We start from the raw sequence: 25879 nt of genomic DNA, 5'->3' as shown, positions 1-25879 counted from the left end.
ATTTGTGCAGTGATAGCTCGGCAAGAATTCATGGTTTAAATCAGATCCACCAGCAGTAGAGGCCTTGCTTTGTAGGGTCCGACTTTTCCCCTTAGACAAGAAAGAGCCACTGCCTGTGGTGAAACCCTTGACTGTGGTGCTGCCCCACCCACCCCTCTGTCTTAAAACTGCATAAATATGTACATGAAATGAATTTGGAAACTTCTAGATGAGCTGGACATAGTGGCACATGCCTTAAATTCCACCACTTGGGCAGCAGAGACAGATGGATCTCCAAGTTTGAGCCTGGTCTACATAGTGAGTTCCAGGACACACAGACAGACACACATATACACATACAAGAAAGGAGGAAATTAAAAAGGAGAGAGAAAGAGAGAGAGAGAGAGAGAGAGAGAGAGAGAGAGAGAGAGAGAGAGAGCAGTTTCACAGATTGTTTAGTGGTCACCGCTGGAATGGGGATGTCTGTATCCATATCAGAATTTCCCTTTCTCATTGAGGAAAGCAGAAGCCATGGTTTAGATATAAGAAGATGTTATATTTACCCCGATAAATTCAGAAAAGCCAACATCCCAGCTCCTACAGCTGCAGCCTGCATATGCCCCTGTAGTGAGATCAGCTCACTGTGTGGGAAACCCCAAAGACGGTAGCCACTGTCAACACTTGGCTTTTCATGATTTTAATTGAACTAACAGGATTCTGTTCTGATGCTTAATGATAGTAACAACAGAAGTAATAATAACCTGAATATAATTAAAATATCTCTTCCAGCAGGCTAGTTTTACAGAATGTATATAAGGAAATGAATGCACCCCTATATAAACTTACTAAATATCTATTTGTCCAGTCCATCTTGTGAATAATTCTAGTCAGTTTTTAGGTACCTTTGGACTATGTGCCTTCCCCAGTAGTTCCTTGAAAAGAATGCTATGAATTATCACACACCCATGAAAGACTCCACCTGAGAATGTGTGTGTAAATGGAAAGTCATTCTTAGAGCAGATGTGGAATTCTGTCATTGAAGAACTGAAATGCAAACTCTAGTATCCCATTGCTGAGCAACATTCCCCAAGCCAGAAGATGACTTCAGCATTAAAGGGATGGCATTTTATCAGGATTAGTGCCCCCACATCCCATCTCTTAAGTCTCTTCTGATTCGTTCCCACTCTTTTTAATCCACAACCCATGTGCCTTTAAGTACACCGGTGAGTTATTAAAAAGAGCTTCCTCCACCCAGGTTGTTCTTCTGACAGAATTCAACCTGTCTCTTCACTGGTTGGTTCCTAAGGATGCTCTGAGCACTTTCAGTCCTCCAGACAGACAGGAGTAGAAAATGTCGGGCACCATGGGCTAGCACAATTTATAGACACTGAAGTTGATACTAGTCTTTTGGTTTTGGAAGATAAGTTGTCACACTTATGTAGACTGGACTGGCCTCGAGCTCACTATGTAGGTCAAAGTGGCCTTGAACTTTTGGCAATCCTCCTGTTTCTCCTTCCTAGATACTGGAATTATAGGCATGTATCTCCATGCCTGACTGACATGGCCCTACTTTTAATCTCATTCTAACTCCTGACAATCCCCCCCAGGTCACACTAGACAGAGTATTGATAGCTCTGTACTTGGCCACAGCAGGAAACAGCTTAAGGGCTAGAGCACCTGTCATGGGTCTGATGTGTATTTTGACAGAATCCTCTAGCATTGTCACCCAGAAGGCTGCCCAAGATGTTCATCCAGAGATTTTTCTATAATCTGGGGATCAGAGCATCTCTGGGGAAAATGACAGCTTGTCTTGGGCTCTCCTCTCCTCCACTCCCCTGAGGGAACCATAACCAGCCAAGCCTCTTGCAGTGCCCAGGCTGTGCCACTGATTCTTCTCCCCGAATCCTGAGCTGGGCTTTTGAGGGTGTAGTTGTGAGTCTATGGAATGCATGACCATCTCTTTGAATCAAAGTATTTGTATTTGGATGATATGACTGTGTACAGTTAAACTCTCTTCTATCTAGGAACAGAAGTAGATTTCAGAGAATAAATTAGGACCTTCTGTCATCTTTACTAGGCGAAAGAATGAAAAAAAATGTCATTGAAACTCAAAAAATGACCACTAAGTGAGCGAGGTTGCCACGCCCTCCATTTCACTGCCCTCCCAGACTATGTAAGTCTCTGTTTTTCTCCCAGCATGTTGCTGAAATCCCCCTGTCCCCACTGACTCTTTCCTGGACCACGACTAAACTACTAGATTATTTTTTTTTTACTTCTAACTGGTTACCCACAATGGTTAAAAAAAACAATTGACAACCTAACATGACTTCTTAGTCTCTCAGATCTTAACTTTTAATCATTTTTTTTTTACTTTTAATTGCCACCATTGTATTCCATTGATAGGGAATGGTAGTTTTAAGATACTACAATATATTTTTAGCAACTACTTGTCTTTCAGTTTGTAATGCTTATTAAAAAGAATTAGAAGTACTGAATCAATTAAGCATGCCATGTGTTAAATCCAAATGAAATGTTTGGATTTGGTTTATTTTTGTTTTGAGAGTATGAAGTGATTTCTAATGTGTTGTCACTTGAAAGGGTAAAACTCTATTTATTTTATTGTTTCACTGTTTAAATAAGAATATATTTCTACTACTTGCTTGTAGATTATCTGTTGAAATATGATTTATTCTCCATGATGTTTGGATGCATAATGCTTTTATGTTTTTGAAGAAAGGTCAAAATGGCTTGCTATTCCTCTGACCAGTGTGAACAATGGGGTTAGAATCAAATGTGGGAGTCTAGTTAGGACCCATTTGTTGAAGTGAATGACTATTACTGGAACATGAGTAGACACGAATCATCCTACTGACGAATCTGCTTACTAAAGATACCACTTGATTGTTTCCCTCGTTCTGTGCTTTCTAGTGTTGTGTTCATTGAACTTAGATTCTTCTCATATTTATTGATTCCAAGTCCTTGTATTTATTGACTATGGTGTATGTGGGCTTATCTTTTAGCTCGTCTGCAGAATGAAGGGGCTCACACACTGCAGGGGGTGGAGGGTCTGGCCTTTATTTTTTGATCTGGTGGATGATTTGCCTAGACATCTAGATGGTAGCACTAAGTCCCTGACAGGAAACCCTGCTTACCTGGGTTTCGATTAAGCAGGTACCTAATCTAAATTCTTGTCTCTAAAATGTTCTTTTCCTTTTGGGAATAGCTAACTACTGAATGTGTGAAGGTTACAAAACGTTGTCGGAGACTAAAGAGACGTCTTCTCCATATTGATCTTCTACTGAGTGGTCCTGCTTCTGTCAGCCATGCTTTGCTTCAGTTTTGTGTTCTTATGAGTTTCAAACACACACAGTTTTTGTACTTAAAAACCCACCTTCGGGACTTTTAATGTAACTCTGTGGTAGAGAGCCTGCTTAAGATGTGTAAGAGCATGGGTTCCAATCCTGAATGGCCCACATGTGCAGTTCGCCCCTCCCCACACTCTGGTTCTTTCTCCCTCTCCTCCCCTCTGTCTCTACAAAGCAGAATTAAAATTATGGTTACATAGTTTGCCTGTTAACTCTATGCCAGATGAATTGGTTATTTGGAGAGAGTTATAGGAGGGTTTTCTAGGTTTTGTTACACTCTTAATAACTAAATGGCATTGTCTCTGGTTTTTGAAGACACAAGTCCAGGATTTGTACCTTGGCTTTTGCAGAATATAGGAGCTAATAATAAACATAATGAAAAGGCTGAACCAAATAAAAAGTGATCAAAAATAGAAAGTGACAAACAGAAAGAGTCCTAAGACTCTATTTCTGTATTATCTCTGTCCCCTGGAATAAAGATAAAGACACATAAATATGCTGTCAATGAGAGTATTTGGGGGTTGAAATTAGCTAACTGACCTCAAACAGGCTAGAAAACTATATGATTTTTAATAACTAATGTATCTTTAAACTTTTTATCCCTTAATCCTATATCAATAGCAACACAACTCTACTTAATTTTCATATTGTAATGTTTAAATGTCACTTTGAATTCAGTCTGTTAAATCTCACAAGTTCTAATTAATTGCACCTATGTAAATAAGAAGTGATAAGAATCTGAAAAGAAATTTTAAAGACTTTCTGACTCTTTAGCTATTAGTATGCCACATAAAATTGCAAGCAGAAAACTTGGTTTGGCAATGTGCAGAAGCTTCTATGCTTCAGAGAGTTACATCTTCATGTCATTCCCCTAAGAAACTAAATTACTACTTCAAGAGAGGATGCACTGATGTCCCTGGTCGTTTTCAATTCTTCTTTCAGCACAGGTGTTTGACTCTCCTTAAGAACAGTGGATCATGATGTTTTGTTGTGACGGTTGACATCTCAGGCTACAATAAAAGCTATCAGGTTTTGATCCCCAAGATTTGAGAGTCGTTATCAGTGGGATCCTGCTCTGGTCTAAACTGCATGAGGGCTGGAAGTAATGACATGGATTCCTTGAAGCACTGATTCTGAATCCAGTTCCAAAACAAGCTGGAAAGAATTAAAGCCAAAATACGGTCCTATAAGAACAGATTCACATATGCCATCAAGAGACTGTTTTGAAGTTCAGCAGTCCTTATTTGAGGTTTTCTTTTTATCCCAAACAAGAAACTCATTATTCATGGTGGTTTCAAAGTATATACCATTCAGGCAGACAACCTGGGATTAAACCGCAGTTTATAAACAAATTAGTATATGTGGTCATCTTCATACATTCTTACCGACTTTACTGAGTTAAACTTACATGTAGTGAAGTTTTGATTTTACATGTCCTGCTGATGTGTTTTGATAGAGATAACGCCATCACCCCAGCAAGATCTAGACAGGTACTGATGCACTAAAACTTCTTGTATGCCTTCATTTTTCTCTGTACTGCAACCACACAGTACAGCTATTGATTTGCCTGGCCTCTGTCACTGGAGGTGGCATGGTCTTGAAGATTCTATATCAGTAAGATTAGTTGAGTGTGGCTTCCTCCCTATCTCTAATATTTTCAGATACCTTTATTCCATTAACTATGCCATGAGGCCATTTCTTTGAACGACTAAATTGTATCCTTGTGAATGCCACCAATTTCTATTCTCCTTCACTTTTCCATGGATGACTTTTCTCGTGTGAAGTTTGGACTCATTATGAGAAAAACTGATATGGAAAAGTCTTCGTAGACATTTTTTTAATCATTAACCAACCTCTTATTTTAACTGAACCCTGAGCGGGAGGCAGGGGTGGAACCAAATGGCCAACAAGCTGTAGGCCATTTCAGGTGAAGCAATAACATGTACAAGACTTGTCTATCAGTACAATGAAGCAACCAAAGGGAAAAGTAAGAAAAGTGGTAGGTTTAAAGAATTTAGCACTGAAGCCTGATAGTATACACTGTTGGAGGCAGAAACTAAAAGATCATGAATTCCACCACCTGGACTATATAATGGAACTCTGTCTTTAAAAAGAAAGACAAAGGAGAATTTGGTACAGTTCTTCCCCCATAGGTTATTACTTAAGTAAAATTACTTATCATCTACGTGTTGTTCATTATACTAGTACAACATATTCAGTTGATAGTCTGCTCATGTCTTTGAAGTTAAAAGCTGGGCTTGTAGAAATTGAAGGACATGAATCAATGTTCTTAGAAGAGTGAGTGATCTGTATCTGATTGTCGCTATTATCACCTTCCCATATTAGCCTCCGTCCTTTTATATTGGATGTGTGTGTGTAGATGTCAGAGAACAGCTTGAGGAAGCCTGTTTTTTCCACCATGTGGGTTCCAGGGATGAAGTCAAGTGGGGATTGAAGTCAGGTGGTCGGACTTGGAAGAAATCCTTGCTACCCACTGAGCTATCCTGCCAGCCCCGTCCCCACTACTTTATAGCTGCAGAACTCCTATATCCTGATCTTCTCATTGTTTTTTGCTGCTATCTCCCATCTGAGATCTTGTTTACATTTTATATTTTCAATGACTTTGGGTTGATGTTTCTAGATAAATGATTAGCCTCCTTGTTCGTGCTTTCTGCTTTACATGTGATTTCTTGGACATGGTAAACAGACTCCAAAGTGTTTAAGAGAAAAAAAAAACCTAATGGTGCTGATGAGTTAATTCAACCCCATGAATCAGAAGCATAAATAAATATGATGACAGGGAAGGAGATTCTGAGAGCTTTAAGGTCGTAAAAATTCTAAAAACCAAAGCTTGTCATAAATGGCATCTTGACTTGTTAGATCACACAAGTGCTTCCTGCTGTTTGTGTCTTCTCAGCACTGTACTGGGAGAAACAGCTTTGAGAAAGCTGCAGCTCAGGCGAAGGAAGAAAAAGGGCCCAGAGTGTGATGAAAAAGCAGGTGTGATATGATAAGGAAAACAATTTCAAGAAATCTGAGAGCAAAGCTACTTTAATTATAAAGTGGGGACTTCTCTTTTGATTTGAAGTACATTTGTGAGCCACCAGAGTGAGTTGGGTAATAGCAATGACTTCAAAGCAAGCTGATTCTAGATACTAATCTGATGTCATTTTTATTTCCCGAGTTACTGGTATGAATTCATTGGTTCTATGAAACGGCCTACACATGACATGTACATAGCAAATGGGCAAGTTCTCTGGCAGTGACTGTTTTCCATCATCTTAGTAAGTGGTTATGTACTGTTGACCTCAAGACTTCTGACATTCGGGAAAAACAAACTGTCGTCTTCTGTTAACGTCCTTCAAGATGAGGACAGTCATAGATTTGGGATACATAACAATCTCTGCCAGGCTTGCTTGTTGTTGTCTTAAAGGGTATTTCTTGAAATGGATTTTTAATAAGTCCACAGTAAAGGACATGGTAAAAAGATTGCTTTTATAAAAAATGGCAGGCCAGAAAATGGGCTTTGAGACAGCCTTACAGATTTCCTTTGGCCAACGTCTCTTTAGTTCTCGCTGCTCTGAAGCATAGCCTTCAGAAGTTGCTTAACGTCTGCTGTCTGAATTTCTTTCTTAACATACAGATGTAGCCTTTGGGTTCATCGTGTGATTTTTGCAAATATTTAAGAAAATAGGTCATTTCAGTTCTCATCTTGAGTTGGTATAAAATTGTTAGGCAGACATACTAATAAGAAATTTAGAGTTTATAATGACCCTGGATTCTACTCTGTGTGTGTGCATGTGTGTGTGCATATGTGTATGTGTGCACTAATGTACATGTGTTTTGAAATTCTCAGAGGCTGCAGTGTACCTGCTTTCTTAATACAGCAGTTTTGTCTAGAAGTTGTTTGTTTCCATTTTGTCCTTTGAGCTACCTTCAGATCCCAGGCTTCGTGTCCAAATTTGTCCCACACTCTAATGATACCTACCCTAGAAGCCTAAAATACTCACCGTGTTCCAGGCACATATCACTTGACATTACAGGACATAAATAAATATCACCAATGTCCTATGAATATTTGATAGGGCTTCCCTATTGGTCAAGCAGGTTGTTTACATGCAAAAGGAAGTCAGGCTGGGTGGTTGAGTAGGAACTGAAACCTGGCCTAGAGTCCACTCCCCAAGCCATTAGAGTGAGAAATATTTATGTATTCATAATATCACTCTAATGTCACTCATACTAGCTTTCCCTTTGCTTCTGTCTTTCCTTTCTCAGAACCTACTCATCAATAGAGTAATCGATCCACTGTTGCTAACTTATAGTTAGTTCATCACTGCTTCTATCACTGGTTCTCGACACGATTTGAAAAAAAAAGCCTGCAATTTATTACTATTCTTCCTTTATTTTGTATACATTTACACTTTTATACTGCCAAAATGAGATCAAGACTTCATTAACTTAAATACTAATTATTTCATTTGGGGTCCAGTAGAACCACATTCCTGCTTAGGTAGAGAGTCCTCAGAAACAGCACCATGAGCAGCGTCAAGAAGATGGAGCAGGAGATAAAGGGCTCTGTTGGAGGCTTTTAGTGATGGCATCAAGCTGTCTCGAGCTGATCTTCCCTCCCGATCATCTTTTCTACAGAAAGGGGTTTGAACACAGATAGAACTCTAAGTATGGAAGGAAGATGAGTGAAGGAAAACGCTATGGCTGAAGTCCCTGTGTGCCTGTGTTTGCTCTGGGATCCGTGTCCCTGGCACACGCTGTATGCACCACTTACATGTGGCCCATCAGGGTTAGGAGCTGTAACTTGCTGTGTCCACGCTATGACAGGTGTCTGGGTACTCTTACTGATTCAGGGTTCAGAAGATGACCAAGAGACAGAGGAGCCCTACAGAGTCTCTTTTCCAAATGATTGCATAGCTGATCTTTTTTGGCATTAGAGAAATTGATATTGGTGCATATGTCTTTAACACAGAGCAGATCCCAAGTCACAAAGGTATCCTGAAGATTAGTCTTCTGCCAGTTCTATGCCTGACTTCCTAAGGCTACTCCAGCTAGCTGGCAGGATGGAGTAGCATGCCAGGCAATCACACTGCAGAATCCATGTGGATACATCTGCTGTGAAATAAATAGTTCCAGAATTCTGTTTCTCTTCGAATCTTAATTCAGTCTCTTTACACGTGTTCACATCTTGCTAGCCCATGGCATTTCAAAGCCATTAAACTTCCATCACACAACCCTATAATGGCTACAACAGACTTCATTTTATAGGGTTACACCACAAGAGGTGCTATGCCTTGAATTTCCCATTATCCTCGAAAGAGCCAAAAGGAGGAATATCCTGGCTGTTCACAAGTGCAAAATTGCTTCTTAGCTCTCGGTGTCCATCTCGCATCTGTGCATGCCTGCTTAGACCTCATGAAAAAAAGAAAGCCTGTCCCAAGTATGATTATAAAATAAAGTCTCTTTTCCAGATGAACCTCTTCCGGGGGAAATCCTCTGTAGAAGTGACTGAAAAAGGTCATTTCTCAGCAAGAATTGGGGAAAGCATGGCGGGCCAGATGTTAGACCACTTTCCAAGCCTCGCCTATTTCTTTTTCTGTGCATCATATTTTAACTCATTTTGAAGAAAAGAGCAGTTTCTATGCAGTTCACTCAATTATCTGAATAACTTAGCTGGAAAAATTATTGTGTGTTCATAAGCAAAATAATCAGTATATGTAGAAGAAGTTCTAAAGACTTAACTGTAGGGCCCACGCCTTTACACATGTTCTTTTAATATCCATGAAAATTGGTTTCTTCTGCAAAATATGAACAACATATCCTGTTAATAGGATTGTTAAGATTTTATTAGTTGGCACACAATAAAATACATATGTTTTAATTTTTCCCTCTCGTTTACAAGTTCATCTGTGTATGGGTGTTTTTCCTATATGTATGTCTGTTCACCATGTGAATGCCTGGTGCCCTCAGAGGCCAAAAGAGGGCATCAAATACTCTGGGACTGGAGTTACTGGCAGTTGGAAGTTAGCATGTGGGTGCTGGAGACTGAACCAATGTCCTCTGCAAGAGCAGCCAGTGATCTTAAATGTTTGAACCGCCTCTCCAGCCCTGGGTGCAATATTTTTAAGAATCATATTTGATGCATAAAATTCTTCAACTTTCAAGGCAGTGTAATACTGAGTCCAATTCCTGAGTCACTTAAGTACATTGCCATAATGGTTTTGTTTGTTTGTTTGACCTCAACTCATGCAAGCTCTGACTCTATCCTGATAACTTGTAGAATTGCCACCATAAGTAATATGCATCTAAAGAAGGAATCATCTAGGCTTGAAGTGGGTGAAATAACACATACACACACACACACACACACACACGTACACTCTAATTCATAAAGCCTTACAGTGCTTTGATAGAGAAGAATTATCAGTATTCAGGATAGCACACACCCAAAGATACTGGCACTGTATTCTGTGTTGCCCACTCTAGTGCAATTTGGGCATGAGAGAAGGGGCCCTGAGGAGACGTGCTCATATTCTGAGGTGGCAAAGCCTATTTAACCAGGCTAACCCCAAAGAAGTGGCCACCATCTAAGCAGCACTAGAGAACCTTTCAGAAACACAAATCGGGGTGGTGGGGTGCCTGGGCACTAACGTGTGTGTGTGTGTGTGTGTGTGTGTGTGTGTGTGTGTGTGTGTGTGTCTGTGTGTGTCTGTGTGTGTCCTCTCCAAGTGTGTGTTGTCCTACAGTTGATGTGGAACTTGCTCCAAACACCTCATTTTTGTCAGTTGTCTGTCAGCTTACAGTCTCACTCCGGCTCTGCCAGCCGGCCCCTAGTGCTCTGTTACAAATGTCATCTTCCTCTTCCTGAAAGAGAAGTGCTGCAGTTGCACGGCTGCCTCAGTTCTGTCCTTCCTTACACAACTAGAATGTTCCAGTAGTCTGAACAAACTGCCTCTTCACTCTGACTCCCTACAGGCCCATGTCTGTTCCCTGCTCTCTGCATAGGCATGGTGTCCTGCTGACCATGGTCTCCTGTCTTCCTCAGGCTACTGCTCTTGCCAGACTGCCCGTCTCCTTGCTTTGTATGAAGCAAAAGGTAGCTTCTGTCATTTACTTATCTCTACCTCCTTCAACCACAGACAATCCCGAGAGTCCCTGAGAACTCCCACCCCCGTTCTTCCTGGCTCTCCCTCCCATCCCAAGCCCCCTGATCTTCTTCCTCTTGTTTCTCCTCCGCTGCTTTGGTTTTATTTCCCAGCTGGACTTTGTTTCGTTTCCCATTCTGTTACAAGGAGTAACCTTAAACCTGAAAACCTGTTGAGGGAAAGGAATGTTCCTGAGAAGTCCACCACAGGAGGTGAGCTAGCTTCCCTCCTAGTGAGCTGACAGTCCCAGCTGTGGAGTGTGAATTCTTCCAGGGAGTGAGCCAGAGGGCCTATGAGTGGATGGGATAACCAAATCTCAGCACTTTTGCTACTGAGGGAAATGCCACTGTGTCAGTTACTCGGCTCTCACAGCAGGAAGACACAAGTCTGGGAGCCAGACAGGCACAGCAAACTTTCCTTTAGCCTTGGATCACAGGCCCTTGGAGTACATTTTTAATCTTGTTCTCATCATTGTCTAGAGACAATCCTATTTTCCTACAAATAAGCAAAACTATCATCCAGATATGTCCTGTGCTGTTCTGAGCCTCCTCAAGCTAGTGAAACAGTTTCCCCACCTCTGCTTAAATTATTTCAGCACCTTAGAGAAATCATTTGCTAATCACAACCATGTTGGGAACAAATAAATGAGAACTAAGCAGAAAAAATAATAATAATTTGACTTTTTCATCCTTTGCATTTGGAGAATTCTGCAAGTTAAGCAAACAAGAAATGTATATTCCTATATATGTGTCTATAATGAACTGTATGGATGTGTACATACGCACATGTGCATTATGTGTAGAAGAGAGGCCAGAATGTTTTCTAAACTCTCACTATTCGTCTCTATAATGATGGAACTCCATACATCCGCTGAGCAAGCCGATCCCAAGGGGAATTTTGAAGGGCAGCCCCAGCAGACAGCCAAGTGTCTGGAAACCTTCCCCATGCAAGCTGTCAGTAGCACTGGTGACGGCTGGCATGTTTAGATCCGGTTGGAGTTGTTACTAGAGCCTGAGATTCTATGGAAAACAAGGGAAAAACAAACACGAACCGTGCAGCAGAGCGCAGGTGCCGGCTGCTCTGTTGTCCTGCCCCTGCTGGAGCCTGCACTTTGTACCATGCAGCATAAAAAGGTGTTAAAACTGTGCTTCTACTTCCCTAAGAAGCTCTTGAGACTTTCACATGGGATCTGTGCTAGAGACCTTGAGGGGAGTCAGAGAAGGAGAGGAGACAAGGAACTCAGCGGTGATGCTGAGAGCATCTGTCCCAGATGCTCAACTGTGGCACTCCAACATCAGGACCACATCAGGAGCCTCGGTCACCACCTTCTTACTCTCAAATCTTACATATGATATTTTCATATTCTACTGCTCATTTTTTGCTCGAAAAGAGCAGTAATTAGATACTGACATTATGTACACGGGGTCTGGTAGCCTAAGACAGTGCCGCAGCCCATTTTAGGTACAATCCTCCTCCCCTCCCTGACATTTGGCACTATCTGGTTAATGGGTATAAGAAGTGCTCCATAGTGGGGGACAGCTCTTCAGAGAAGGTGTACATGGAGGATCCAAGAGCCCAAAGGGGCTAGGACTACAACCACTCCAGGTAGTTCTTTGATCTTTGGTTCAGATTTCTACCCATTCCAAAGTCAAGCACCCTCTCTGTGATTTCCTTACAGGTAAATTGATTGATGGTAGATGGCATCTGACAGTCTTAGGCGACCTTCATTTCTCCCATTGTGGGGTCCTCCTCATTGTTTCCTGTGGTATTTCCATTCAGCCCATCCCTGCTGACCCCTCTTCTCCAAGCCACCGATTCTGGTGGTTCTGATTTCATTACTGTGCCAACGAGCTTCATGTCTTCCTCATTGATTACTTAATCAGGAGGTGCAGGCCTGGCACCTGCATCTATCCAAAGCCTCCACATCTATCAAAGCACCAGCAGATGCTTTATACTTAGTAGACCTTATGACTACACATCTTAGCAGCAGAGAGCTTACTACACACCAGGCAATGACAACTTCCTTTACAACCATTGTCTCTCTGAATGATTTCTTACTCTTTTGAAATACTTTTATACTTGCAGTAATTATACATTTTGAATCTTTAATTGCTTTTCCTTATGTCTTTCCATTGTTGTCTCACCTCACGGTTGACTGAGAACACAAATCATTTTCTGTTTCTTTTGTGCTCTCCCTGTTCAAGGTAATGTCAAATAGACAGCAGATTTCCACAACCCTTCTAAGTGGTATGATAACTCACTGTGTCAATTATGAGCTTCTGCGGGCTCAGTGCACCTTGCCCTTGAGACTGGAAGCGTTTGGATTGGGGAATCTTTGCATATATGTAATACATGGGGAGAAGGGCCAAGTATAAACAGGGAGTTAGTTTATGTTTTCTGGAAACCTTACACATGACTCAAATGTAATCATACACATCATAGTGCCCCTGCATTTTGGTGCTTGCGTGAGATCAAATTCGGAATTTCCCACAAACCCAGTGTCTCTTCTACAAAGTTCAGATTTTGGAGCTGAAGTTTATATTTGGGATTTTGGGGTTAAGGACATTTATTTTGTATTGGTGAAGTACAACAATCAATCAACACTGAAATCAGCACTGCAGACAGTCAGATACCTGAGCCCATTTGTCAGCCCTGTTCTACACATCAGTGATGATGTTCCACACAACAAGCACGGTCTTGCTTCAGGTTGCTAAATGATGCCTGGTGAGAGACAGCTCTGCATCACCCTTCCATGACAGCTCTTGATCAGTCCAAGAATGGTGATGCATTCCCCAGGACACAGAACTTTTGATTTTCAAAGTCAAGATAGAAGCTGGCATGGTGGTGCATGCCTTGAATCTAGCATTTGGAAGGCAGAGGCAGTTCAGACCTTTGAGTTTGAGGCCACTCTGGTCTACAGAGCAAGTGTCAGGACAGCCAGGGCTAAACAAAGAAATGCTGTCTCAGAAGTAAATAAAAAAGAAATGAAGGAATGAATGAAACCTAGGCAAACGTGGACACTTAGTCTCTTCGGAGCCCTGTCTGGAGAGAGTCCTCTCTGGCTTCACCGGAAACTGTCCGCTGGACCTTCCTGTTAGATTTCAAAGGCATTTATGATAAATGCTGCTCACTCTATTTGTACTCCCCGTCAATCACAGGTAAATGATCAGATTTCTTCCAAGCTCATATTTGGAATGCCTGTGTGTTGGATGTTTGCTCTGTGTGTGTGCACGCGTGCAAACGTGTTAGCACTGGATACCATGAAGCATTTTGCACATCTGACAGCTGGTAGCAGAAAGGCCCTTAGTCACTTCAGAAAGCTCAAAAACTTACCAAAAAACTGCTTGCAAAATATATATATATATATATTGTGCCTCTTGTGCTCAGAAACATCATTTCTTTTTCCTCCCTTCTGAACTGCCTAACTTTCTTTGAGGTCTGCTTTTGTAGACCGCTGTCTAAAGCCGTTGCTTCAATTAGCAGAATCTGCTTTCAGCTCACATGATCGCTTACTTGCGTGCTCAGTGATTAGCTTCTCTCAGCACTTCTGGTCCCATCAGAAAATGGAAATACACCTGCCAGAGAGAATTATCAATCTCCCTGACTTCTCTTGTCCATATGACCGTGCGAAGCCAGTAAGCCTTTAGATAACTTTGAATTAAAACTCATTATGCTTCCAGAACAGGACAGTGCCACTTCTAGTGAGCTGAGCTGCTTGCGAGAGGCCTTCTTATGAGGTCTCCATTGCTGCCTCTCACATACAACGACAGAAATGGGCGCGCAGTCCAAAGGGACGCCTGCAAGTGATGCAAGTTATTCACCTCCTGTCTCCCCCGCATGCTGGAGTGGAGCTGGCCCTTCCTCGCTCTACCAAGAAATGCATTTGTTCTCGGGTATCTACTTAGGCAACTTTGCTTCAAGATTGTCAAGGACTTTTCTGCACATGTCTTATTCCCTCAGTCACTTTAGAATTATTTTTTGACTATTATCTATTGCTGTGTTGGGAGTGGATCTTTGCTATCCCTGTTCTTAGGCATGGAAGTTTGTGGTTGAGATCCCTAATTGTATCCATGTCATCCCTATACCCTGGTTACAAAAGTTATGTATGTCGCACAGGTGAATTCTCCTTGATCTGGTGAAATTACTTTCAGGCTTACGTTTTGTTGAGTTTGGCACGAGTTATATGCTAAATAAGTGTCCCTTAGCGATAGAATAGCCCTGCGTGCGCGATGCCACCACAGGCAATTCATAAACTGTGTACATTGACTCGTAAGTAAATTTCCAAAGTTATTGATAACTTCAAAAAAGTCAGAGGGGAAGAACCCAACTTCTTCATTCCTATCACAGTTTTCTAATAAGACACCACGCCTCTGGTGAATAAATGACTTCATGCCTGCTCTGCTCCTCCAGCCCGTGTTTATGTAGACCAGACACCCTGTAGCCAGCTGGAGGCTACACCCTGCAGTTCTGAGGCTCCTGAGCGGGGATCGGCAGGCAAACGAACTCATAGTGGTAGAAAAACAAAATGAGTATTTTTGCATGTGAGGTGATTTTGAGTATGAAATTTTTACATTATATTTTTTAAAAAATCATTGTTGCTCCCAAGCTACTCAGTGTTATTATTTTCCCCTCCTGACAGCACATTTGGAAACAGTTTGTCTAATGCATTCACTGTCTGATTATTCCCTCATCAGTATTTACCAACAAAACAGATAACGGCCTATCGAGCTACATGGAGTTAATGCATTACCAACAAGAAAAATTAACAGATAGAATAATTGACATCATATTTTCCTTCAGCTGTGTCCCACTTCTATAGACAGATGCACAATTCTGAGTATTTCCAAATATTAAAAATCCATTACGAACTCAACAATTTTGTCTATCCAAGTTTTCACGTTTATGAACTCTAGTCTAATGTTTTCTTCTGTTAAACTGTGGCTCCTCGGCCTCCTTCCTTTACATCGGGTTTGAGTGCTTCATGAATAGACAGCGTTAGCTGACCTGTTATGGGGTAGGGGGATGGATACGCAGGAACAGAGTCAATGGAGCTGAACTAGGCTCCAGTGGTCTCCTTTAGAGATGCTTTAGTGGCTGAAGTGTCCTTCCAGAGGTCACCAACCGAGTCTTCAACCTTATTACTGAACTGAAGTGAAATGATAGTTGTGCTAGTTTAAAACCAGCAGATTGGGGGAATACTAGACTAAACTTAGGGGGGATAAACACTATTGAATATGTGTAATAAAATGATATTGGGCTTGTGGGTGATGGTTACAGAAGGGAGAATTCACTAAAGACTTCCATCACTCCATTTCCTTGACTTTCTTTTAGAGTCCTTTCAAAAAAAAACCTTGTTGATGAGCCTGCAGTAATAATTGTCCATATTTATATTTATGGGAAGAGTGTAGCATTTTAATATGTGAATATGAGTATGACTCAGATCGGGATAATTTAGATTCTTCTGTCTCCTTATCATCCTTTTGTTTGGAGAGTCTGGATGCCCTCCCCCTTATAAAACACATTATAGGTTAGTGTAAACTGTAATCCTTGACTGAGGACTAGAATACTAGAATTTTAAGTTCTCCTGTTAGCTCTTTACCTCCCCTTCTCCCTGCCCTCGTCCTTCACATGCATCCCCACTTGGTATTTCTCTCATGTTCAATATTCCTCTTTCTGTTTTTAATAACGTTATGTAACTGCAGCAAAATATCAGAATTATTCATAGACCAGTTTTTTTGAGGTTACTAATGACTTCGTTTACTTGTAAGTTTTCCCCAGTATACTTAAGATATTTTGCAGTGAACTTAGCTTTTTTTTGCGATCACACTGCCTTTTTTCTTTCTCATTTTGTTTCAATAGGAATATGCTATATGTTTCCCCCAGTCCCCTTCCTTCCTACCTTCTCCCCTTCTACTCTCCCAATTTACTCAGGAGCTGAACTTACTTTTTAATTAAGAAAAACATTTTAAGAAAAAACGTAAATAATAAAGGTTGTAAAGCTATATATATTAGAACTGCCTATATGTATCCTTGCCATAGAAAAGTAAATTTATTTATATATTTTCAGTATGGCCTGTCTAGCTCAGCACTTGATAACAAAATAATGTATAGGTTTTTTCACCTGGGATATATAATCCTACTCAATGAACCATGACAGGATCCATCATAATTTCCTTAAACAAGAAAATTATGGGAAAAATATTTTCTTTTGCTTGTTAAATATTATACAATTATCAAACAGCATGAAGCAAACTGTCACCGTGTTCTTGTACAATGTTTCTTTTTCACATGCTCCAATTTCCAAAGTTCCTATGAACCCTGTAAAAAAGTATCAAGCCACTTCCTCCATCAAACATTTTATAATGAAGCTGGAGTATAAGGACGCATGACTGATGAGTCAATTATCAGTTCAGTTAGTGACACAGCTTTAAAGCGGTCTGCCTTGTGCAGTGTCTGTCACACAGAGACCCCAGGGGATGGAGGAGGGGCAGAGGGGTCAAGGGATGGAGGAGGGGCAGAGCGATGAGCAAAAGAGCAGATGGGCTCACAGTTTATAGGACTACAAAGAAGACTGATGGACAGCCTTGGTCGAATTTCAGTAAATCCATTGGCTTTTTATTGGTCTGAGAATACTTTAGGAAGTATATGGACCAGCTAGGTGTTTGGGAGCTCAGAGTAGACGGGGTTTCATTCAAAAAAGGAATTAGGACAGTTAGAGCAAGGGATTTATATGGGAAAAATCAGTAAGGCTGAGGGTCCAAGATTTCCCCAGACACTGGAACAGAGGACCTTCCCTGGAGCAAAGGATCAGTGGGGAGGTTGCTTTCAAATTTGCACAGCCGGGTATCCTAGAGAAATATGAATATTAAATAACCCGTAGACATGGGCAGCTATGGGATTTTTGCATAAAACAGTTAATGCAATAATTAAAAAATGTTTTAGGCAAATCAGTTATAAGTTTAACTCTGTGTTGACTATAACGATATAAATGTGGATATAATATATCTTATGCCTTACATGTAAGATATAATAATAAGAATCTTATATATATATATAAGATATAATAAGATTTTGAGTATTCAGCGTGGATCTCAGAGTATTTTTAGAAGGAACTGAATATGTAGGTTTTGTTGTACCATCAGTAAAATAATTCTGTATTTGATTTTTTTGGAGACCGCTACATCAAATGCAGGTCTAGATCAGCTCATAGCTTAATTGAAAACTAATGGAGGCTTTGAAGACAAGAAGCTGGTATAAAAGTCTAGAAGCTTCCAAATATTTTATGCATATAATTGAGTGCGTTTTTATATGCTAAAAGAAAGATAATAATTCATGCCTTTGGGGGTATTTAACCTAATTACTAGATATGTCAGAAAATTGCTATTTCTCGCATGTGAGCTCTACTTACACTGAGAAATTGTGTACATTATCACTTTCCTTTAAAGCTATTAGTAATTTTATCTCATAAAATCAATAATGTCATCACTTTTAATACAAATGGTTATCAGTAAAATCTTGCATCGAAATCGTATGGGTTGGAATACAGCTCAACCGCTGACTCACTGGTCTCCTTGGGCACGTGCCTCTCTGTGCCTCCGTTTCTCCATCCACGAGTGATGGCATCTTCGGATTGTTGAGAGAACTAAATATAAAATGTAGACTAGAGTCTACCATATGGGAACACGTCATAAATGACCGTCGTTTTGCTAGTAATATTGCAGAATCGATGAACGATTATGTTGTGATTACTTGGTTTACTTTTCAAGTCTTGTTGGAAAGATAGTCAGGATAGCCTCGGGTTATGTCTGGGGTCTCTGTTGAATGGCACAGTGAGTCAATGTGGGTAGCGGTTGATCTGGCCACAGTAAAGCTGACCTGCCTCTTGCCTTCCACAGTGAGCCATCTCTATGGATTTGGACTGATGGATGCGGAAGCCATGGTGATGGAGGCAGAGAAGTGGACAACTGTTCCTCAGCAGCACGTGTGTGTGGAAAGCACGGACCGGCAAATCAAGTAATGCTTGCTACCTGCCAGCAGCCTGACAATGCCCAGAATGAGGCCAGCGCAAGTGCTGTTGGACATGGAAGCCGGACGCTTCTGTAGTTTCTAGTGTAGTTATAAAATCGAGATACCCAGCCATCCTTCCAGGGGAAGCCCTGTATTAGTGGGCTGTCCTACATTTCCTGCTTGTCAGTGTCCTTGATTGATGGAGCAAGAATTCTTCAGGTCTTTATGTTCCTCAAACTCACCCACATAGTTCGCTGGAGAGTCTTGTAAAATAGATAGCAAATGCTATTGTACATCCCTCAGAGCTGTGGGGCTCATTCTCCAGTGTGAGCTGCACGCACTCAGTGCCTTTGCAGTACCCGGCGCTATGTGAAGTCACTGCCAGGTGCTTGATCCAAAGAACTGCATTCAGCTCAGGGGCCTTTCTGGAGTTCTTGGTTTTATCCTCAGAAGCCTCTGAAGGAAAACTTTGTGAACTATGTTTCTGGTTGGTGATGAACATACAGCCTTGTAATCCTATGTTAGTGGTAGAACTATGTTAGTAAGCACTGAAAATGGGACAAAGTTATGGTTTGGTTTGGTTTGGTTTGGTTTGGATTTACATTTTTCCCCATTCACCTCTTTCGTGGCACAGAGTGAGAAAGCAAAAATGAAAGGGAGGGGAAAGTTAATCAGTATTTATTTACCCAGCACATACTACAGACAAAAGACCTTTGGCTCCCCATCACTTGCATCTTTCCCTTTAGATGGCCCAGTCATCTGGGTGCCTGGCAATGCTGTCCCTTAATATCCAGTGAGCAGCTGCTGCCTGTGTCGTACTCTCATTTCAAGCCTCCAGGCCCGCTCACCTTATTTCTGCCACGTGTTTTGTTCACGCCCTGCCTCTCTCTCCTGCCAGGACCATTCGCCCCAACAGTGCTGTGCGCTCCATCTACAAAGCCTCGGGCTGCTCGGATAATCCCAACCATCATGTCAACTACCTGGAGCACGTGGTTGTGCGCATTACCATCACGCACCCTCGGAGGGGAGACCTGGCCATCTACCTGACCTCCCCCTCGGGAACCAGATCCCAGCTTTTGGCCAACAGGTACCTTCAGGGCCTCTGCTTCCCAGGGTGGTGACTGCAGCTATACTTGCTGTTCCTCTAGGTAAACAGATATCATTGCTCTGTATTCTCATCCTGGGAACCCATCGGGTGGCCCCCTTGGATGCCATTCTCTCTCAGTAGGATGGGAAGCTCCCCAGCGTCCATAGGCAGGGAAGGGTGGCATCTATAGCTGGGTGCTGAAAGGGTGCTGCAGAAGAGGCGAAGGCCATTTGTTCTTTGTTCTAGAAAGGACTTGCAGAGCACTGAGATGCAGCCCTATTTACATGTCTAAGGACATTTTCCACAAATGAGCCTCATTCACTGTGAGACAGCGAAGGGGAAAGCAACAGGAACATTTGCAGATGAGGGTAAATGGGAGCATGGACTCTCAGATCTTCAAGTACGCTCCAGTTCTGTGCTTGGATGTCCTGTGTTCTTCTCATAAAACCCACCTTCCTTCTGGCCATGAGGATCCCTCCCTGGGGGAGGAGCACTTAATACTTTAACAATGAAATAAAGCTTTGCCAGAGCCGGTATGTGCGTGGAAGAGATGTGAGGATCCCACTGCACCGGACCCTGAGACGCTCCCTCTGTGCCCTCCCCCTGCTGTGGACACAGGGCCTCAGCTGCTGCCTACAAGCTAATTGCCCTACCTGCTTCAGCCCAGCAAACAGTACATGATTAATGGAGGCCTCCACAGCTGTTGTTACCAAAGCCAGGGCAGGCCTCGCTTGCTTGTTTTTTTTTTCCTTTCTCTCTTTTCTGTGTCATTATTCATCTGAGTTTAACTTGAAAGAGTATCCTGGTGAACACTGAGAAGCTCAAAGGGGCTTCACCTATGCATACCTCTTAGGTCCCAAGTTCCTCCTTGCCTTGCAGAAAGCCAGCCTCTCTGCTTGTTGCTGCTTGCTGGGAAAACCCAGCCCCCTCTCCTGGTTCCTACTGCTCTTGGCCATCTATTATTGACATCCCACAACATGACTTCCCCAGAGGAAAGCCACCAGCTGATGGGCTGTGGATGCCATCACGGGCATCTGGTGGCCTGCAGGGTCGCTGGCTTCAGGGCTCACGTGTTCCTCCACATCTGCTGGGCTGTTTGCAGAGTGCTGAGTGTAAGACTTCTCTAGAGCTTGCATCTCTGACCTGCACTCGGAAGGTTCACCTCAGCCCCCCCTTGTTCAGGTTTGTGGCAGTGTCATGACCTGAAGGAGTTGTTCTCTACGTATCTCCTTCTGAGTCCTGAGGACATGCGCCATCAGAAGGCAGGAGCAGCCTGGAGGGAGCTGGAGGCACTGAGAAACAGAAAAGTTGTGACGAAATGCAATCATCTCCTGCTTCCACTAAACTCTTCGGAGTAGCTGGCCCTTTAAATGTGAAATAGTGTACCTGGCCCCACCCATGGCACCTCTGCCATGCTTGTACTTCTCCCTGGGAACATCCCTCCTACCTAGGCAGCTAAAGCAAGACGGTTTCTTCTACCATTCTCTCCACCTGACACAGTCCAAGGACTCCATTTTATTACAGGAAACCACTCCTCACTGTCTCTTAGCTTCTGACTTTTGGCTGGGAGACCTTGCGACCTATCTGCTTGGCCTGAATTCAGAGCAGAGCCCCAACATAGAATGCAAAGAACAGAGTGGGGGGCAGGGGACAGGCACAGAAAGGGGTAGAGAGGAGTGGAGAAAAGCTCCGCTGTGCCCCTGGTGTCCTTCATGTTGGTCTCCAAGACAATTCTCTGCCTCAAGGAAGAGGTGACTCTGTCAGGATTTGGAAGGCATCTGTGTGCCCACAATTATTCCTGAGAAGAGTGAGTCGTGGCCACCCAGACATCCAGCCTCTGTTTTGAATGTGACGAACCTTAGCAGAGCGTGGTGGTACCTACCTTTAACACCAACGCTAGCGAGGCTGAGACTAGAGAATTGTGAGTTCAAAGCCAGCCTCAACTGCATAGCAAGGACTTGTCTCAAAAATTAATTAATTAATTAAAATAGAGAAGCAAAATGGATCATTCTAAGCAAAGATTACACTTAAAAAGTAGAAATTATAATTTTGAAGCAAAGTTTCTGTAGCCAGGCCCTTAGAGGTCACCCGTACTCCTCGGGTGGCAGAGGTTTCCATCTCATCCGTGTTCATCCTGCCTGCTTACTAACCTGCCTGCCATTGTGGAAAACTCTCCATGGTTTTTGGTCTTGTTTTTTGTTTGGTTGCTTTCGGTTTGGTTTGGTTCTGTTTTCTTTTGGGTTTTTTTTTTTTTTTTTTTTTTTTTTTTGGAGATAGGCTCTCACTGTGTAGCCCTGGCTGGCCTGAAAGTGTTTATGTAGAACCAGGCGAGCCTTGAACTCACAGATCCACCTGCCTGTCTCTCCAGAGTGCGCGGATTAAAGGCAGATGAGCCACCGTGCTCAGCTTACCTCAGGATTTTGAAGCAGTCCCTCCACCAAGGTTTTCCTCACAGCCCACTACAGAACCAAAGTACTACTAGCAGCTTAGACCCAAGGGGCTCTCTCCAGGTCGTGGTCCTATGAGCCTCCCCACAGGCTCTCAATTCACTGAGGAATTTCTTCCCAGTCACTTAGCCGTTGACCACTGTGGTTCCTGGACAGTCTGGTGTCCGCAAAGCCCTCGCTGTATGGTTACATCTGTGTGGGCTGTCTGGAGCCCCTCAGTGCCTCCCTGTCCCCACTGATGGGCAGCTCCTGTGGTGAACAGCTGTTGGGAGAATGGTTCACCCAAGCAGCTGCAGGTGCCAAGTGCTGGAAGGCATTCAGCAGCACGCAGAACTCCAGGCCGGTCTGAGCTTTGGGCCCCATTAGCCCAGCAAGCGGGCTCCCCTGGCAAGCCACCACTGGTGATTTTGTAGATTGGAGCCACGGGTCAGCAGAAATGTCCTGGGGTGGACAAACGGCTGTGTCTTAACCTCTTCTTCTCCTGCCATCCCTGCCTCTTGGCCACTATCCCCTGCCTACTCAAAAGCCAGACTGTGACTTCAGAGCACATGGCTTACTTCAAAGAGAATCTGGAGGGTTGAAGGGAAGCTGCTGGTTCTGGGGCCCTTTGAAAACTATAGTGGTATATTATTTGTGTTTTAATAAATAAAGCCTGCCTGAAGATCAGAGGGCAAAGTAGCCATACTAATCAACCATACAGGCAGGGAGTGGTGGCACACACCTTTAATCCCAAAATTTGGGAGACAGAGGCAGACAGATTTCTGTTAGTTCAAGGCTACCCTGGGCTACACAAGATTGAATCTGTCTAAAAGAGAAACAGAGTCCACACAAAGGTGACCGCAGCACTTGGGATCACATGCCTTTAATCCCAGCACGAGGGAGGTGGAGGCAGGAGCAATATGGCTGGATGGAGAGAGGAATATAAGGGGAGAAGAGACAGGAACTCAGTGGAATGTACAGTGTGGGTGTGGGGTGTGGAGTTTTCTGGATTCGTGGTGACAGGATCTCACCATTTTGGGTATGAGATAGAGGTAAGAGTCAGTGGCTGGCTGCTTTGCTTTTCTGATCTTCTTCAGGTTGAACCCCAATATCTGTCTCTGGGTTTTTATTATTTGTGCTACAGAGCACTTTCTCAAATACTGTGTACAATACTGTGTACAGAGTTTCCAAATAGAACCTGTCTCACCAAATTCTTCCATCAACTAGACTTGTTAGAATTATGGACAGCTCCTCTCCAGACCTCTCTTCCCATCAAACTGCATTTTAGACTTAGCTTAATTTGCTGGCTCTTTGTTCCAGCTTTGGGCCTCAAAATGAAAGATGAAACTTTGCCTCCCTTCCTAAATTTGATTATGGAAACGTATCTCTGCTTCTAATTATAGTCTCAAGGAGAGAGAAGTTACGTTTTGCAGCCTGCAAAACCCAATGATTTTGTATAAAATGTAGTAATTATACTTTGAATATTTTTGTCACTGTCCTCCCTAAATGTTCAGTGGGAAACTGTTGACAGTGGTAGACATCACAGCATATAAATGTATTTGTGGCCCGCAGTAAAATACTACTTTTGCAGTGATCCTGTTACCTTCACTCAGAGAAAGACAGAGCTGGCTTTCCCTTGATACCACTGATGTCTGTGTTTGAATCTAGAGAAGTAAGTTTCCTCGTGAGATAGATGCATTCCTCTCTGCCTTCCAAGCTTGGTGCAAGTGTTGAATAAGATGATGTGTAGTATGTCCTTAACTGGGGCCTAGCTTGGAAGCATTTAACAAGTGGTACCCTACTTAGAGAGTGCTTCTCCAGACATCCAGCCAGGGCCTTATCCAACACTGATGCCTGAGCCCTGCTCACAGGGCTGATTCTGTGGTTCTAGGGTGAGGTCTAGGAAGTCCTATTTCTAATAAGCTAGCTGAGATTAGATCCGCCTACCAATAGACCACCCCTCAACCCCAGTTTAAAAGATCACCCAGATTTTCTTAGTTTTGTGTTTCAAAATTGCTTAAATGTGGTCTCATCCCAATGCTATGCAAGTAATTTGCAAAGGCATTTACAATGCAAAACAGACTCCTGAAGAAGAACCATGTACTCTATAATGGAGTCAGCCTTCTGCAAGAGGAGGCACTTCACATACCCCAGATACCCACCAAAGGGGATGTGTTTAGGGGCTAATGAAGGACTTCATAATATGCTTGTTGGAACTTGACATTTAAGGGGGATAGTTCCATTTAGATATTCAGAACCTCTCTAACACTAATACCAAAACAGTTCTTTTTAAAACAAAAAAACATTATTTTGACAACTTTTAATTTTTTTTTTTGTGTGTGTGTGTGTGTGTGTGTGTGTGTGTGTGTGTGTGTTTAAAGTGCCCATAGAAGTCAGAGGTGTTAGATCCCCTGGAGCTGGAGTTACAAGTGATTGTAAGCCACCCAACATGGGTGCTGGCACCTAACTCAGGTCCTTTGGGAGAGCAGTAAGTGCTCTTAACTGCCAAACCAGCTCCCCCTCCCCCAAAACATTCCTTAAACATTTTCAGTAAGAAAAAGAAGGAAGCAAATAGCATGTTTTAAATATCAATATCATAAACAATCTGATATACTTGGTGAGAACTTGGATCTGTCAATAACCCTCTACCCCAAACTGTGACAAAGCACTTACAAAGTAATAGAGGAGAGAAAGCCCTTCCAAGAACGCAGGCTGATGTTAAACTGTAGTGATAAATACTGTTTGAATAGTAGATGGTGATTCTGAAATTAGGACCATTTTCAGTCTTTGAAATAATTATAACGCACGGTTTCCAGTACCCATAAAATGCCTTGTTATTTGGCTGCCACACCTTCTTGGAAGCTTGTTGTAGCTGTGATATATTGACTAGACTCTTAAATGAAAGGAGGGGGGGAAAGATCTCCTGCTAATTATATGAGTTATTTCCTGATGTGCTACACATGATGGCGGGCTCTTCTAGCGGGCTTCATCCAAAGTAATTAGTTTGAAAACCACTCACCAGCATAGGCTGGGGCACCATCTTAATAAGTGGGTGTAATTTGTGCCAGTTGCAACTCTCATTTCACTGAGCCCACAATTAGGAAGTCAATCGTGACAGAGCTGACTTCTCTGGGCTATAGCAGAAGTGGATCTGGACATAGTGATAATCGGCTCTGGCTTTTAGCACGCCGGCTCTGTTGTTACCATCTTATCCACACTGCTAATGTTGGAGTGTCATCTGTGTCTGCTGGTGGCGCAGCACAGGTATGCAAAGTGGGCATTAGACTTCTGGGGTGGCCAAGAAAAATCCCCTATTAGAATCTCTTTAACGGGGTTTTGCAGCTGAATATTTTATAGACAAAATACACTCCCTGCAATGCCAAGCTAATCTACAAGCTACATTCACTATTCCTACTAAAAAAGAAAGAAATGCAGTTTTAATTACAATGCTAATGCTAAAAGACAAAAATTATCCAAATGTTGAATCAAAACCAGAATATATCCCATTTAAACTACTGCTGCTTAGGAAGGCCAAGGTAAGACTGATGTACATGCCCAGTTAGCTGACGCAGAAATCTTTGTCTGTCTCGTTCCCCACCAGCTCTTGGCAGAATGTCAACGTGTGTCTAGCTGCATTTTCATTCCTTGACTTTTAGATTCCCATGAAATTAATGAACATCACAAATCTGTAAAGTGGAGAGGCCAGGAAAATGCCTGACCATATATGCCCAGACAAAGCAAATACATATCTCAACTTTGAAACAGTTGTCTGAATGTGATATTACAAGTATCTCTACTTGGCATTTATTCTTTGTTCCAAATGGGATCTGAAAATGATCAGCAGCAAGGGACTGATTTCAA

General features: G+C 42.5%; 1 protein-coding gene across 2 annotated transcripts in view; it reads left to right on the top strand.

The window, feature by feature from the left end:
- Positions 1-25879, top strand: part of Pcsk5 (proprotein convertase subtilisin/kexin type 5) — a 421783-nt gene that overhangs the window by 237841 nt on the left and 158063 nt on the right. For both annotated transcript variants that reach the window (XM_075973653.1, XM_075973652.1), the window contains exons 11-12: positions 18394-18511; positions 19404-19592. In XM_075973653.1, coding sequence (XP_075829768.1) covers positions 18394-18511; positions 19404-19592 — 307 coding nt within the window. The remainder of the gene's footprint in view (positions 1-18393; positions 18512-19403; positions 19593-25879) is intronic.

The sequence above is a fragment of the Microtus pennsylvanicus genome, chromosome 5 (genome assembly GCF_037038515.1).
Source record: "Microtus pennsylvanicus isolate mMicPen1 chromosome 5, mMicPen1.hap1, whole genome shotgun sequence".
NCBI lineage: Eukaryota > Metazoa > Chordata > Mammalia > Rodentia > Cricetidae > Microtus > Microtus pennsylvanicus.
This window is presented reverse-complemented; position numbering and strand designations above follow the sequence as displayed.